We start from the raw sequence: 15,787 nt of genomic DNA, 5'->3' as shown, positions 1-15,787 counted from the left end.
TTGTAGTCCAAACAAGTCGTTCGTTGTAGTTTTTGAAAAGTGATTTCTGTTAAATAAAATATCTCTTTTTGAAGTGGACTTTGAGCTTTGTAACTTTGCAGATCTTTTTTTATGCTCAAAAAGCAACATTACAGACTAACTAAAGTTGAAAAAGTGAAAAGGCATAATAGCACCCCTTTAAGCAAATTCTGAGTATTCTGCTAAGTGACAGTGAACAGCAGAGGAAGAACCTGGAACTGCGTCTCATTTTTGTATTCATGTATTGGTGTTATCTGATATACATAATAGCAAACACAAAAACCTAAAAGGCTGTTTGAAAACGTGTAAATAATGTTCGACTTCCTTTCTTCTCCATGACAAGCAAGTGTCAGAAAGTTACATAGCGCTTTGTGAATCTGCAATTTCATTCAGCTATCTGCCGTTTTTTACTAAACGGTCTGAAAAGACAAATCACATGCGGAAATCAAGACTGAATTTTTGTGCTGAACAGGCCTTGACTTGCTGTAGTATTTGTGATATATGGCAATGTAATCACATAGAACACCAAAACATCACAGGGAGCTGTAAATGTTCAGCAGCTAACAAACATGGTCATATGCACCCACTCCCTTCATTTTTAGTCATAATGTAAATGATGTAAACAGTTAAACGGACAATGTAAATGATGTAAAAAAAAATCAGCTGGCTTGAGTCTAGTGTATTTAAGTTTGACATGGCATCATTCTGTGACGATATTTGCCTCTTTTTTGAAGCTTGCAAGCGGGACATTATTTTTTTTATCTCTCCTTTTGTGGTGTGAAAAACAAAGGTCATACGGCATTAGAACAACACCGGGGTGAGTAAACAATGACTGAATTCTCATTTGTGTGTGAAAAATCCCTTCAAGAGAGCCCAATCTGCTCCTGAGCAATATGAAGAATGTCAACAAGAGTGAGAACATGAAGGAACAAAAGGCTCAAGTATCAGCTGAAGATGCATTTTCTTCATTTATTGATCTTGTAATATATCCTAAGTTTCCCTGCGCAGGGCTTCAGCATGGCCCACTTCAAACTCGCAGCAGCTGATGAATCAATAATCACGACACATTATACGCAATGTGAAAGGTGTCAGCAGGAGCGGGATTCTCCATTCAAGCTAAGCCCTTTGGAAAAGCATAATCCCAGAGCCGGATAGAGATCCATATATGAGCTCTGAACATTCACCTGCATACAAGGACTATAGAAGGCAAGGGTGTGGGACAGCGCAGGGCACGGGGGTGGACTGCAGTGCCCCATGCCAAGCGCTGGTGGTCATTTGACCAAAACCCATCCAATTAGAGCTGAGTGATGGTGTAGCCTGCTGGAGGCCCCTCCGTCTCTGCGGCAGGGCCAGAGAGAGACACCTGCTTTTATCAGCCAGTGCAGGGAGCACGAGGACTCGCTTTGAAGAAATATTCAACTAATTACGCTGGAGCACCAAGCACAACAAGCGGGAAGATTGCAGGGACCCCGACCATTGTGAAGCAGAAAACTCCAGAGAAGATTTAATCTCCGCACAAAAACAGACATCTCTCATACTGCGAGGCAAGGTCATTGTTCTGAGCGACAGACTGTGAGAGAGAGAAGAAAGAGTACTAGATTCACACTGCAGTGTTTTTCCCCCCTGATGTGTGATGCAGATCTGTTTTTGGATGAGAGTGTAAACGGTTCGAGCCACACTCAATCTGACCATTCCATTCTGGGCCGCTTTCACATTAGGGTTGTGACGGTGAGGAAATTTTCCCACCGGTTAATCGACGTGTGACAACAGCGGTAATACCGGTATCACCGCGGGGACGGGGTGTTCCCTCTTTTCCTCGCTTTTAAAAAGCTTGTAAAATCAGAGAACGAGTGAGCGAGAGAAACACACACACTTTTCTGTCGAGCAGATGTTCTTGTGACGGACAGATAAGAGACGGTGGTGTAGAAGCAGCACCCAAAAGCAGATCAATTATTCATAGAGACAGATCAAGTCATTGCAGGAAGCTGTGAAAGCAGAATATCCTTAATGGCCTTTCACACCCTATTCACCAGAGACAATTAACAGTCACACACCCACCCACTCACAATAATGATCACACTGACGCAATATCACTGCAGACAAAAAAGAAAGAGCAGAATTAAAAATCAGACATGATGCGGCAATATCTACTTATGATCTGTTCCGCATATCACTATAGGTGTTAAATAAACTTAATACACAGTGCTATAGGAATACCTGACTGTCAAAATAGATTACGCTAATCTGTAAAATTAATGTCATCAGGCAACCGTTTTTCACACTTACCCACACTACCATTCATTGTTTTGGTGTCAGTATGATTTTTTTTTTTAAGAAAAAAGAAAAAAAAGAAAGAAAGCAAAACTTTTATTCAACAAAGATGGCTAGAACTGACCAAAAGTGTCAATAAATATATTTAGAATTATATTTTGTAATTACCTCATTTGTTACAAATGATTTCTATTTCAAATAAATGCTGTTCTTTTGAACTTTCTATTTAGCAAATATATTTTTCTATTTATCCTGGAAATAAATAAATAAATAAAAAGTATCACAAACATATTCAGCAGCCCAACTGTTTTCAAATTGATAAAAAGTATAAATGTTTCTTGAGCAGCAAATCAGCATATTAGAATTATTTCTGAAGGTTAATGCGACACTGAAGACTGGAGTAATGATGCTGAAAATTCAGCTTTGCTTCACAGGAATAAATTACTTTTTAAAATATATTCACATAGAAAAATGTTATTATAAATAACATTTCACAATATTATAATTTTTACTGTATTTCTGATCAAATACATGTAGTCTTGGTGCACAGAAGAGACTTCTTTCAAAGAAATAAAAAATAAATAAAATATCACTTGGCACTTTCTTCTCGGATGCCAAAATGATTTCCTGTCAAATCAACATATTGTGAGCATATTGTTATTTATTTGGAAATCAGCCAGCTGATCATTATTGTAAAGAAAGGCAGCTTGACCGCGATGAGAGTGGCGTGCCGACAGTGCAGTAATGGACTTCCAGCATTAGTGCTTTCAGAGAACAGACAGGAAGAGATACCATCCAGCCCTTCCAGCCACAATCTACATCTCCTGACAATCAGCGAAACATCGCACATCCTGACGAAGATCTTAAGACTCCTCGGGAGAGGCATTTCACGTAATACATGAAAATCTGGTGAGTTATGGTGGACGGCTGTGGTTTTTAATGTAACGTAATGTCATTATCTTCACGTACCTGGGGTTTTTTCATGATCTGAACAAAGAACATGTGGTTTTTCATGGGGTAGATGATGATGAGGACATCTCCGAAGTCGGTGGGAATGATTCCTCGTCTGTAATCCCGCGTGTGCTCCGACCACACGATGTGCACTTCATCGTTTCCCAAGTGACGAAGCTATGACCAACCAGAGGCAAAAGCATCAATAAATCTGACATGCAAACCAATAAAATACTGTCAACATTAGTCAGAAACATCATGAGGGCAAAAACAATCACAGACAATCGTTTTCACAGTGCATATGTATTGAAAAACAAATTCTTAGAAAGACCGTGGGCATCAAAAAATAAGACTCAATCTCACAAACCTCTATGTTTTCTTCATGATCAACAATAATTCCAGAAAGAAAAGAAAGACTGTACATTTATTTTAGTACATAACAGCTGAAATTATTTCGGGAATTTTCAATCTGAAGTTAAATGAGCTACAGAAATTGGGTTCATTATGTTTCAATCATTTAAACAAATTGACTTTAGCCAGAAAATTGGACAGATCTTCATTTTACATAAAAATATACACATTTGTAGGAAATGCATTTTTCGGAAGCTAATTTTTGGGACCTCAGGAACATGAAATACATGGGTGCTGAGAGTCTGATTAATATGTTGAAGCACCAGCAAATTTTTAAAATAATTTGTTTAATGTTGTACATGAGGAACACTGTATATCAGAGCAGTGGGCTCAGAGATGTGCTACTACTAGCCAACAATCCTGTAAAGGCTTTTATATTCAGACAGGAGACGCTGAAACAATAACCAGTGGAAATTGGTTCTAGTATGAGTCAGTTCTGATTCAGATATCTAGAGAGCAGAGAGCATTCTGGAAATGACAGGCAGAATGACGACTTCTGTTAATGCTGATAATCTTGCAATAATCTTGAGATTTCCAAATATCAAACAGTTAATCATCAACATTTAATGGCCGAAAAAATCACTTTGAAAAATTACGATATTTGAATTGAACTACACGTTGTTTCAGTAGCAATGTGGTTTTCAAATAACACTGCATTTATGAACACTACTTTTAGGTATTATATGGAGGTAAGATGAACAGAAAATGCTATAAAACAGTCAGTTCCCTTCAGAGATTCAGATATAAAGTCATTCATGCAAATCTGATAAGTTTTGTGTGTCACGAATCAGGGGCGTAGCCATCATTTCAGAAGTGAGGGGGACAGAAATGTAATATATATGTATATATAACATTACAATATAACATTTCTGTAATATATGTATAGCCTATCAGTCAAAAGTTTTTGAACCGTAAGATTTTTAATGTTTTTTAAAGAAGTCTTTTCTGTTCACGAAGCCTGCATTTATTTGATTCAAAGTACAGCAAAAGCAGTAATGCTGTGAAAGATTTTTACTATTTAAAATAACTGTTTTCTATTTGAATATATTTTAAAATGTAATCTATTGCTGTGATCAAAGCTTTCTCACCATTACCAAAATGGTGAGAAATTAAAGTGACCTCTGTAATCAAAAAAGAGGAGTCTTGGAAGCATGTCGCTGCGACGGCGTGGCCTTAAGCGAGCGCCTCTCAATGGGTCGTTAAACATCTGCCGATGTACCCATGCCTAATAAGCCATTACCAAAACATGTCCTCGTCACCAAAAATGCAATTACCACATTTCCCCATAAGCCCTTAATTATGCTAATGGGCTAAAATTAAACAAATCCACAACAAGCTGATTGGGTCGGTGCATACCGATCCATTTGGAGAGTCAGCAGAAGAATTGGCGGCATGTAAACAGGTTGGGCGGAGAGAGGAAATACACAACACATTGTACACATACGCCAGATGCCATTCTCAATGAAAGGGAGCAGATGTTAAAGACCGCAGACTTCTAAGAAACCTGAACTTTAGAATAGGCTTAAGTAGAGCGCCTGTGAAGGTGTTGTGGGTGGTTGCTATGCATTGCTAAAATGTTCCATGCGGTTGCTAGGTTATTCTGGGTGGTTGGTGGATTTTTCCCACACATGCCAATAGAGTCCATCTCTAAAACCTTCTCATGCGCTGGTCTCCAGATATGGCTCAGGTTCTTCCACCAATGAAAGGCTTTGGGATTTTTCTTATGACAACATGATGCAAGACTTTTTAATTAGAAACAAACCTGAAATACATATATATTAAGAATATATATTGTTATTCTGAAGTGCCTATGCTTTACTATAGCCAGCTGTTCATTCAATGAGATGAGGGATATAAAATAAGAGAGATAAAAAAAAAACATTTGCATCATTAAAATACAAAAAAAACATGAAGTAGACATTGTAACAACCTATCAACAGTAGATCACAAGAAATCGCTTGGGATAACTCTACAGTATTCACTGATTACAAACCGTGAGCCTGCAGAAATTATAATTTTTTTAAGAAAAAAAAAGCATATTTATTCACATTATTTTTTTTTTTGGTTAAAGGGATAGTTCACCCAAAAATGAAAATTCTGTCATTAATTACTCACTCTCATGTCGTTCCAAACCTGTAAGAGCTTCGTTCATCTTCAGAACACAAATTAAAATATTTTTGATGAAATCCAAGAGCTTTCTGACTCTGCAAAGATACCAATGGAACTACCACATTCAAGGCCCAGAAAGGTAGTAAGGACATCGTTAAAATATTCCATGTGACATCAGTGGTTCACAAAAATACAAAAAAAAAAAAAAAAAAAAAAAAAACTTTGATCAACAATTTCTTCTCTTCCGTGTCAGTCTTTGACGTGTGTTAACGAGAGTACCACGACACATGCGTGTGCATTCCTCTGCTTGCAAACAAGGTGCAGCGCACCAGGGTTCTATGTCAAAACGCCGGCTCCTGCGTCAGCAGCAACACACGCATGTGTCGTGGTACTGTTGTGAATGCATGTCAAAGACTGACAGAAGAGAGAAGAAATTGTTGAATAAAGTCACTATTTTTGTTTTCTCTGCACACAAAAGGTATTCTCTTAGCTTAATAAAATTATGGTTGAACCATTGATGTCACATGGCCTATTTTAACGATGTTTAATTTCTGTGCCTTGCATGTGGTAGTTCCAGTGGTGTCGATGGAGGGTCAGAAAGCTCTCGGATTTCATCAAAAATATCTTAATTTGTGTTCCGAAGATGAACGAAGGTCTTATGGGTTTGGAACGATGTAAGGGTGAGTAATTACTGACAGAATTTTCGTTTTTAGGTGAACCATCCCTTTAAAAAAGTATTTTTATGTAGAAAAGGTATATCGCCATCCTGCTCCAGCCAGTGACTTAAATGCACCTAACATTGCAATTATTACCTCCTAGCTTGTAAAGACAAACTTCCTAGGAGGATATGAATGCCATCTGAATGGCGTTTGAAGTTTTATGTAGTCGCATTACCACGTTTTCTGTCCCCGCATTTAAGACCTCTAAAATGATCATTTAGACTTTTTTCATTTAAGATAGGACTTTTTACCGCCTTAAATTTGATCAATGTGAAAAATAATGCGTTTTTTAACAAACGAAGCATTAAAACATGTTAGACTGCACCCCATAAACACAATCAAGCCTATAAAAAAAAAAACAGTCAACAACCCCTTTAATTAAGATGTGATTGTTTAAGGCTAAGGATTGTCCAATACTTTGAGTATGAGCAATAATAATAGAGTCATTTGCATTAGCAAACACAAAACTATGAGAATATTAAGCCGCCTTTCCACTATCGGGCCGAACGGTTCTAAGAACTGTCAGGTACGGTTCCAGTTGTATTTTCACGTGAGCCTGGTACGATTACAAACGGTTCTCGGCCCGGTTAGCTACCGTGCCTGAGCCGTGCTGGTAATTATAATAATAATTATAATTAATTATAATTTATGCATTTAGCAGACGCTTGTATCCAAAGCGACTTACAGTGCATTCAGGCTATAAATTTTTTACGTGTGTTCCCTGGGAATCGAACCCACGACCTTTTGCGCTGCTAATGCAATGCTCTACCACTGAGCCACAGGAACATAGATGGTAGAGTGCGTGTGCGGGATGTCGCCACTCTGTTGCCTGGCTACCAGTTTCTCCATAGCTGGCTAAGCGGAAGCGCGCTACTTGATCAAACAGCCAAATAAACAGCTACACTACGTTCAATATAAAAAAGAAAAAAATGTATTTGCTCTTATTGATATTTGGGCATGCATATCCCCTCAGCATTTGTTGGTATACCCGTCGTTGCCTTCTGTTTATTTGATTTTTCACGTCAAGAGTTGTGTCCTTTTTTCTGTTATTTAACAAAGTAAATATCAGCTAAAAAAGGAGTCCCAAAAACAGAAATATGTGATCATCGTCCATATCGCTGTTTACATTACACTTGCGTTACCAAGGCAACGACTGACGCATTTGTATACCATTCCAAAGAGCTCCGTTATCAGCACCACAGTGGAAAATGAAACCGTATCCGTGCTGACTGGCCCGGATCGGCACGGAATGGAACGGTTAAGCAAAGAGAACCCATGTGTGTACGCTCTTAAAAACAAAGGTTCCAAAAGGAGGTTTTCACAGTGATGCCACAGAAGAACCATTTTAGGTTCCCAAAGAACCTTTCAATGAACAGTTCTTGAAAGAACCATGTGTAGAGCATGACATACACATGCACACTGTAAACACACAGACACTGAGCAAAGCAAGAAATGCCCTCAAGCCTAAACGCTGCCTTGTAAAGAAGCTGCGTCTTTCCCTCTGCAACAAAAGAGTGTGTGTGTGTGTGTGTGGTTGGATGACCGGCTGCCTCCTGACACCGTGGCCTCGCGTGGCAACACCCTCCCAGTAACTGCATTACTAGCCCAGCCAGCTGCTCTGCTCCGTTCTGCCCCCCAGCACTCAATTGGATTCAGGAATTCTACTCTTTTTCTCTCTTTGCTTTCCTTGCTGTCGGCTCTTCACCCTTCTTTTCTCTCGCTACCTCTGAAAGTTGCATTTGTAAATTAGAGGAATTACTTCCTGTCTGCCTGTGGCTGATAAAATAGCCCTTTCACCCCTCCCCACACACGTGCCGCCGAACAGTCGCCCTCTCTCGCTGCCAGAGCGGGAGCGCTGCAATTACAGGGCCTGATGGCCAAAATGAATCGAGCACGGCTCGCGGCACACACACTCCCTCCCTACACTGAACGGAGGAAGCGGAGTGTGGCTGAGATGGGCTAATATGAGCTCTGACTGTGAGAGGCTTCAATGTCCGGGAGCCTGATGAATTTTTCTCTCTGCAGGCCTGTGCATGATCGGATTGAGCGCTCAAACTAAGCAGGTTCCTACCGGCTCATTTTGCCAGCGTTAACCTGCTAACGCGTGTCGATCGCCGTCCCGCCGACACGGGCGGAATTCGATAGCAGGGCCCTGCTGGTATCCGGCAGGCCTTTGGCCCTTGCGGCGTGAGTTAATGTGCGGATCGGGGCCCCGGTCACAGCGCGTGCAGGAGTCCAGAGAGAGAGAGCTGTTACTAAACCTGCACATGCTCGGCTCCCTCGCTGACGACACGGCCTCACAGCTCTCAGCGGTCTGACAGAGCCGTGCAATCAGCAGCACGCTCCAAAAGTCACGCTCTACACGCGTGCCACTCACCTGCTGTCGAGTCTGTACGACCAACTGCAGTCATTAAATCACCATTTTAAACCAAATAACAGTGTTTCTAAGGGTAAGCAAACATTTGTGTTGCAGTATTCTCATAAAATTTTGGTTTTAGGGAACCCCCGCATAAAAAATGTATGCGTTTTTAACCTAAATCACAGCAACGTCCATCTGTGAAGGATGTAGGCTGTCAAACATACACAACTATTAGCCAGTGGACATTTACTTCCGAGTCTACAATCCACCACGCATATTCAAACAGAGCGGTCTGATGAGGGGGGTCAAAACAGGGCAGTAAATAGCCCATTACTTCTAAATTCTGATGTTTTTTTTGTTGTAAAAATCTTTATAACATTATAAGTGGACCTCAGAGAACAGTACAAAATAAACAAAGGCAGTTCATGACCCTTTTAAAATATTTTCCTTAAAACTTTGTGTGTGTGTGTGTGTGTGTGTACAATGTTTCTTTTGTGCCCAGAAGTTCTAGTTTTAGAATGGTTTTATGAATAACTTTCGCTTTATATAGTATATGGTCTTATATACTATTTATTTGCAGATTTTGCTCACCTGCTTTTAAATGGGTCCTATTATGCTTTTTCACTTTTTTCACTGGGACAGCTAACCAATCACAACACATTTCGTTTTTTTCGAAAGGCGGGCCTTCATTAAAACCCAGAACTAATCGAGCCGTTTGTGCCAGGCTGGGGAGAAAGGTATTTTAATAATGTAAATTATGTAGAAAATAATGCGTTTTTCGAACCACCAAGCATGAGAGCATGTTCTAGTACACCCCCAAAACAAAATCAAGACTTTGTAAAAGAGCATAATAGGACCCCTTTAAATAAACATCACATTGGTGATGTTTCTCTGGTGTGACTTTACTTGTCAAGTATTTTCAGTTGACTATTGTGAGTGCTTTAATTCTAAATCTCCATCATACATTTCTTTGTCCAGTTTTACATGAATGTAGTCTTCCATGGCATATTTCAGACTATTTCAGTGACAAGATATTAGGGCTGGGAGACATGGCCAAAAAACATATCTAATAATCTTGGTATTTTTTGGCTGAATTGCGATATACAGTATATATCTTGGTATTTTCAAAAAAAAATTTATTTGAATTAAAAAAAAACATTATTTATTAAAACAAATCTATATTTTTTTTTTTTAAAGATTGCAAATAAGGGTTAAAATGACATTACATTCCAACATTTTAACATTACAATCTAAAAACAAAAATAATGCTTTTTAAAGCATAAGTTCAGGACAAACTGGATTGTGCACTTTCCCTGCAGTAGCTAACTCGGTGTCCTCCGTTTTTTGTCAAATGCCCTTATATCAATCAAACTACTTTATATCGATATAAACAGTGTTGCCTCATTCCATATCATTTACTGTAAAAAAAATATTGATATATCATACAAGCTCGACATACTGCCCAGCCTTACTAGATATGATTACTAGATATATAAATGCACTCAATTTTACTGCTTCTCTCTTACTGTGTGACAGTGGCAGAAGAAGGGCTAATAGCAGAAAGCTTTATAGCGATAGCAACAGTAACTAAAAGGGTGGGTTTAACATAAGGTCATTTTAAAACTGAAGAGCGTGACCTTTTTTCTTTCTCAATTCCTCTCTGAATGTAAAGTGACTGGAAAGCCTGCTCTCCTGACAAAGCAGTGGCATTTTGTTCAACTTCTTTAAAAATCATAAATATGACTTTTTAAGACAACTTTTTCAATCAGTAAACCACCCATCTAAAACCAGATTTTTTTTTTTATGTGTATAGTTCTTGTCAAGCAGGAAATGAGGTGCTTGAAACTACCTTTTTGGTGATGGAGTCGTCTGAGTCAGAAGGCATGCGAGTCGACACATGGAAGATGACCTCCACGTTGGAGGTAGCGTAATATGGTGCTGTGCTACCTGTGCTGCCGTTTCTCTGCAAACCACCCATAAACCCACAGTGAGTGGCCAGATTCACCTGAAAGAGAGAGAGAAACTTCCTGATGCTCTGATAGTCTCAGGACATGACATCAGCTCACTACAGACATATTAAAGGGAAAGTTCACCCAAAAATGAAAATTTGATGTTTATCTGCTTACCCCCAGGGCATCCAAGATGTAGGTGACTTTGTTTCTTCAGTAGAACACATTTGATGATTTTTAACTTTAACCGTTGTAGTCTATCAGTCGTATAATGCATGGCAATGGTAACAAAATCTATGAGAGTAAAAAAAAACATGCACAGACGAATCCAAATTAAACCCTGCGGCTCGTGACGACACATTGATGTCCTAAGACATGAAACGATTGTTTTGAGCCAGAAACCGAACAGTATTTATATCATATTTTACCTCTAATACACCACTATGTCCAACTGTCTTTGGGCGCACGCACGGCATCCGGTGCGTGAGGTGTGTACGCGCTCAGGCGTAGTTTACGCAAGCGCCGGAAGTGATCTCTCGCGCGTATACGTCACTCATTGTTTACACAGTGCATAGTCATTGTAGGTACGACGGCTAATCAAAATGGTACTTACTTGCGCTTATCCGGATTGTTCAAACCGACTTAAAACTAAAAGATTACGTTCTCTTGTGCGAACTCATTCGGGAGTGGTGACTTTCCACGTATTCCCAACTTCTGAGCCTGCTCGCCTGAAGTTATGGTTGATTGCTCTTCGGCTGGATATCAACACACCCATTAACGTAAACTACGCCAGAGCGCGTACACACCTCACGCACCGGATGCCGTGCGCGCGCTCAAGGCAGTTGGACATAGTGGTGTATTAGAGGTAAAAAATTATATAAATACTGTTCGGTTTCTCGCACAAACCGATCGTTTCGTGTCTTAGGACATCAATGTGTCGTCACGAGCCGCAGGGTTTAATTTGGATTTGTCTGTGCATGTTTTTTTTACTCTCATAGATTTTGTTACCATTGCCATGCATTATACGACTGATAGACTGCAACGGTTAAAGTAAAAAATCATCATATGTGTTCTACTGAAGAAACAAAGTCACCTACATCTTGGATGCCCTAGGGGTAAGCAGATAAACATCAAATTTTCATTTTTGGGTGAACTATCCCTTTAAGTGGATTTGACGTGTTATTTCACCTCCCATCCCAGCCCAGAGACAAAGTCCTCATAGGCCTGACTGCCCTCTGCGTTGGACAGAATGGAGTATTTGTCCTCCTGGCCTTCTCCAATGTAGAACACGGCAATCTTGTGCGTCTCTCGACTGGAAGCAAAAACACACAAGAAGAACTGACATCATGCTAAACGTCAAGACATTTGAGGTGTCACCATATTTGATGTGGTCTGTGTATGTAATCAAAGCAGAGATCTCATTTCAAAGTCGAAATGGGATGCATCTGCGAAAAATTTGAAATGCCATAGCACAAGGGTCTGAATACTGATGCCATGTAATAGTTCAGTTTTTTTCTTTTTAATGAATTTGCAAAATGTTCACAAATTTGGTTTTGCTTTGTCATTACGGGGTATGGAGTTTAGATCAGTGTTATTTTAGTATCATTGAAATACTATTAGTATACTGAGATACTACATAAGCATTTAAATCACGACAACTCTCCTTGTCAATGTTCAATGTCAATGTTCCTGTGGCTCAGTGGTAGAGCATTGCGTTAGCAGCGCAAATGTCGTGGGTTCAATTCCCAGGGAACACACATACTGATAAAAAATGTATAGCCTGAATGCACTGTAAGTCGCTTTGGATAAAAGCGTCTGCTAAATGCATAAATTAAATTTAACTGAATTTAACTCTCTGAACATTTTAGCATGGTGATGGATATGACAATGTTAATGTATTTGGTCTTGGCGGAACAGATCTGCTACGCTGCTGCTGAATTGCTGCTGCTGTTGGTTATTGCTGTAGTTGTAGATTATTGCTGCTGCTGCAAGCAAGTACAGGAACTTGCTACTGCCAATGCATATGGTGATACAGTGCCCTGAGTATTTAAGACATGCTGCTGCTGCACAAATAGCATATAAAATAACCCGTAGTAGATCTATACAGGTGGAGCTGGGGAAGGTGGAGGGTTTCAGAGAACTCTGAAAGCGCGCTGCAGGAATCTCAAGTGAATGCTAGCCAGCCATATAAATGCAAGGCAGTAAGCTCATTGGCTGCATATGCAGCATTAACCAATCAGCTTGTGCCAAGTCGTTTAACTCTCTGAATATCATCAGTTACATTAACACCCCGTCAGAATGCGCCATCTAGAGTTTCATGACTGAACTATATATATTTTTGTTAATATCTTGAATGTTTTCTTTTTTCTTTTTTTTTTAATTTAAAAAAAATCACTTTTAATTAATTTTTTTGCAATTTTCTTAGATTTTTTAAAAATACGTCTTTGTATTTTTTTTGTTTTAGTTATTTACATTTAATTATTTTTTATAAAAAAATGCATATTGTTGCATATATAAATAAAATATATTTGCTTCATATTTTCAACTCTAAAATGTGTAAACAAACTGAGAAATGTATTTTAACTGTAATTTTAACTCTCAGCTAATAATTCTCTCTCTAAAGAACAGTTGTGATTTCTTTAAAACATGTAGTTAAGTAATAGGATGACCTCTGTTGTGCTCATGAAATCATATTTAATTACGTCGCGAAGGGCGAGGTGCTATCAGACTCTGATTATTAATGACAAAATAACCTTATAAAATTCATACACTACATGGTTGAATACAGTACATAGTGCATAAGTACATAGTGTATAAGTGCATAGCGCGTCATTTGGGATGCAGTTATTGTTTTATCATCAAAACACGCTTTATTAAATTACTTTTTGCAAAAAAAAAAAATGGTATAACTTTAAAGCTATTTGCTAATAAATCAAATCAAGGTATGCAGTGTGTATGTGTAAGGCGTGTGTGTCTCCTTGAGCAGTGTTGCTAAGGAAGCGTAATGCTCGTGCAGTGTGATGTTTGGCATGCTCAGTCAGCGGTTGCCATGAGTGGGCCGGCTATGCATGCGGAGGGTAACGGTGGCCCGATCCTGGGGGTATTCTTTAATAAGCCTCTGTAATTAGCCACTCTGAGCGCCTATTGATCGCTGTTGGCTGAGAAGTGTGGAGCTGTGATCAGCCAGACATGGGCAGGATTAGGCCATGAGGAGCGGAGTATCTGAGAGTGGTCTTAAGACATGTCTCCTTAATAGTGCTTTTAAAGGATTTAGCTACTCTCTGTAGACTGGCATTAGGCTGCATGATTGAGCTCTCCAAATGCATGCTGTTGTTTGCTGCTGATTTTTAGTGTTAAGTGCCGAGGAGTTAGGCAGGAAGTTACGATTATGTTTTCATGTCGCTGATTTACTTGGTATGTGATTATCTGTATGGAACTTTAAGGCACGGACATCAGAAACGAGCAGAAACCCTTACCATTGACTTGAGTCCAAATTCTTCAGCTCTCTCAAGAGCTTGGAGTTCTTCTTTAGAAGATGAAAGCTTTTTCTACGAAGAGAAAAAGAAATGGAACAGTCATAAAAACCAGGAATAACTTTCCAAAAGATAAATGGTGAGACACAGGCGAAATCACTCAATTTGTAATAATTTTTTCAATGTTAAAATATTTTCTTCCATCCTAGTTCAACTAAAGTAAAAAAAGGTCTGCAGGTTTACTCTGAAAACCGTAAACACTGTGACCCCATAGTATCATAACAATGCTTGGGATTAAAAATTACAATTCTAGAAAAATAAATAAATAAACAAACAAATCTAAAATATGTAGAACTCATGCAATTATATTCACACATTTTGTGGCATGCTCATATATTCTGATATGCAAAGAGGCCCTCAAGAAAAAAAAAGATACTCAAACATTTTCACCACTTACTCAAAATCACATAAAAGAGAACATTAGTGGAATGTCTAAGCTGCTCTTTTCCATTCAGAAAGAACAAAAAGGCACCATAAAAGTAGATTTATGGAAAGTATATTATTTAACCATTGTTTGAACTGTCAGAGCTCTTCCTCTCTCAAACATTATCATAGTAATTTAAGTAATCCAAAAATCATAAAAAAACAAAAAAAAAACAATGGCAAAAACAAAAGACATGGGACTTTAGAAAGTGTCCACCTGTCCTGAAGCCTAACTCAATCAAAGTGAAAGAATAAAAACCTATAAATACTTGGAGACTGTTATTCATTATTATTTTCTTATTAATGGAACACAGACATTATTTTTTTGGCTCAGAATTGATCTACAGAAGATGCTTGTAGAAAAACTATGTTTTATAGAGTTTTATTGAGTCTTTGTGATTAACAAAAAAAAAATTATAATAAAAATAAAACCCTTGATCTAGTCAAATTATCAGATGAGACGAGCACAGGTACTATCTATCTATCTATTAGAAGAAATTAATAAGAAGAAATGTTTCTGGAGCAGTGAATCAGCATATTAGAATTATTTCTAATATAGTAAGTAAAGGCTGCTGAAATTTCAGCTTTACCATCACAGGAATAAATTATTCCACGGTTTTCACTATTATTTTAAAAAATATATTCAAATAGAAAACTACAGTGACGCATTGCTGCCACACACATTATCTTTTCCACTCAATTATGTCGTAATAAGGACATGCTATGTCATTAAAACGACAATTATCTTGTGAAAACTACGTTTTCTTCTAATAATGTGATGTTATATCGTTAAATCAACATATCTTCTAATGATAATGGGATATGTCGTTTAAATTACATAATTATCTCATTAAAATGACATTTTCGCATAACGAGATGTCGTTAAAAAGACAATTATCGTGTGAAAAAGTTTTTTTGTAAGAGAAATAAAGAGAAAAGACAAACAGTTTGATTATTATAAAAAAAAATTTTCATAAAAAAAAAAAAAAACTTTAATATTTGTTTAATATTTTTTTCACATACGGGGGCAGCCCTGAAACGCCA

At 38.3% G+C, this 15,787-nt stretch overlaps 1 protein-coding gene across 1 annotated transcript in view; it reads right to left on the bottom strand.

Moving 5' to 3' along the window:
* ralgapa2 (Ral GTPase activating protein catalytic subunit alpha 2) overlaps positions 1-15,787 on the bottom strand; it is a 190,668-nt gene that overhangs the window by 29,918 nt on the left and 144,963 nt on the right. The window contains 4 exon segments of the mRNA XM_016511733.1: positions 1,557-1,588; positions 3,259-3,417; positions 10,688-10,843; positions 11,976-12,099. Of these exon segments, the coding sequence (XP_016367219.1) occupies positions 1,557-1,588; positions 3,259-3,417; positions 10,688-10,843; positions 11,976-12,099 (471 nt within the window).

This window comes from Sinocyclocheilus rhinocerous, unplaced genomic scaffold, assembly GCF_001515625.1.
Source record: "Sinocyclocheilus rhinocerous isolate Xijiao unplaced genomic scaffold, SAMN03320098_v1.1 scaffold955, whole genome shotgun sequence".
NCBI lineage: Eukaryota > Metazoa > Chordata > Actinopteri > Cypriniformes > Cyprinidae > Sinocyclocheilus > Sinocyclocheilus rhinocerous.
This window is presented reverse-complemented; position numbering and strand designations above follow the sequence as displayed.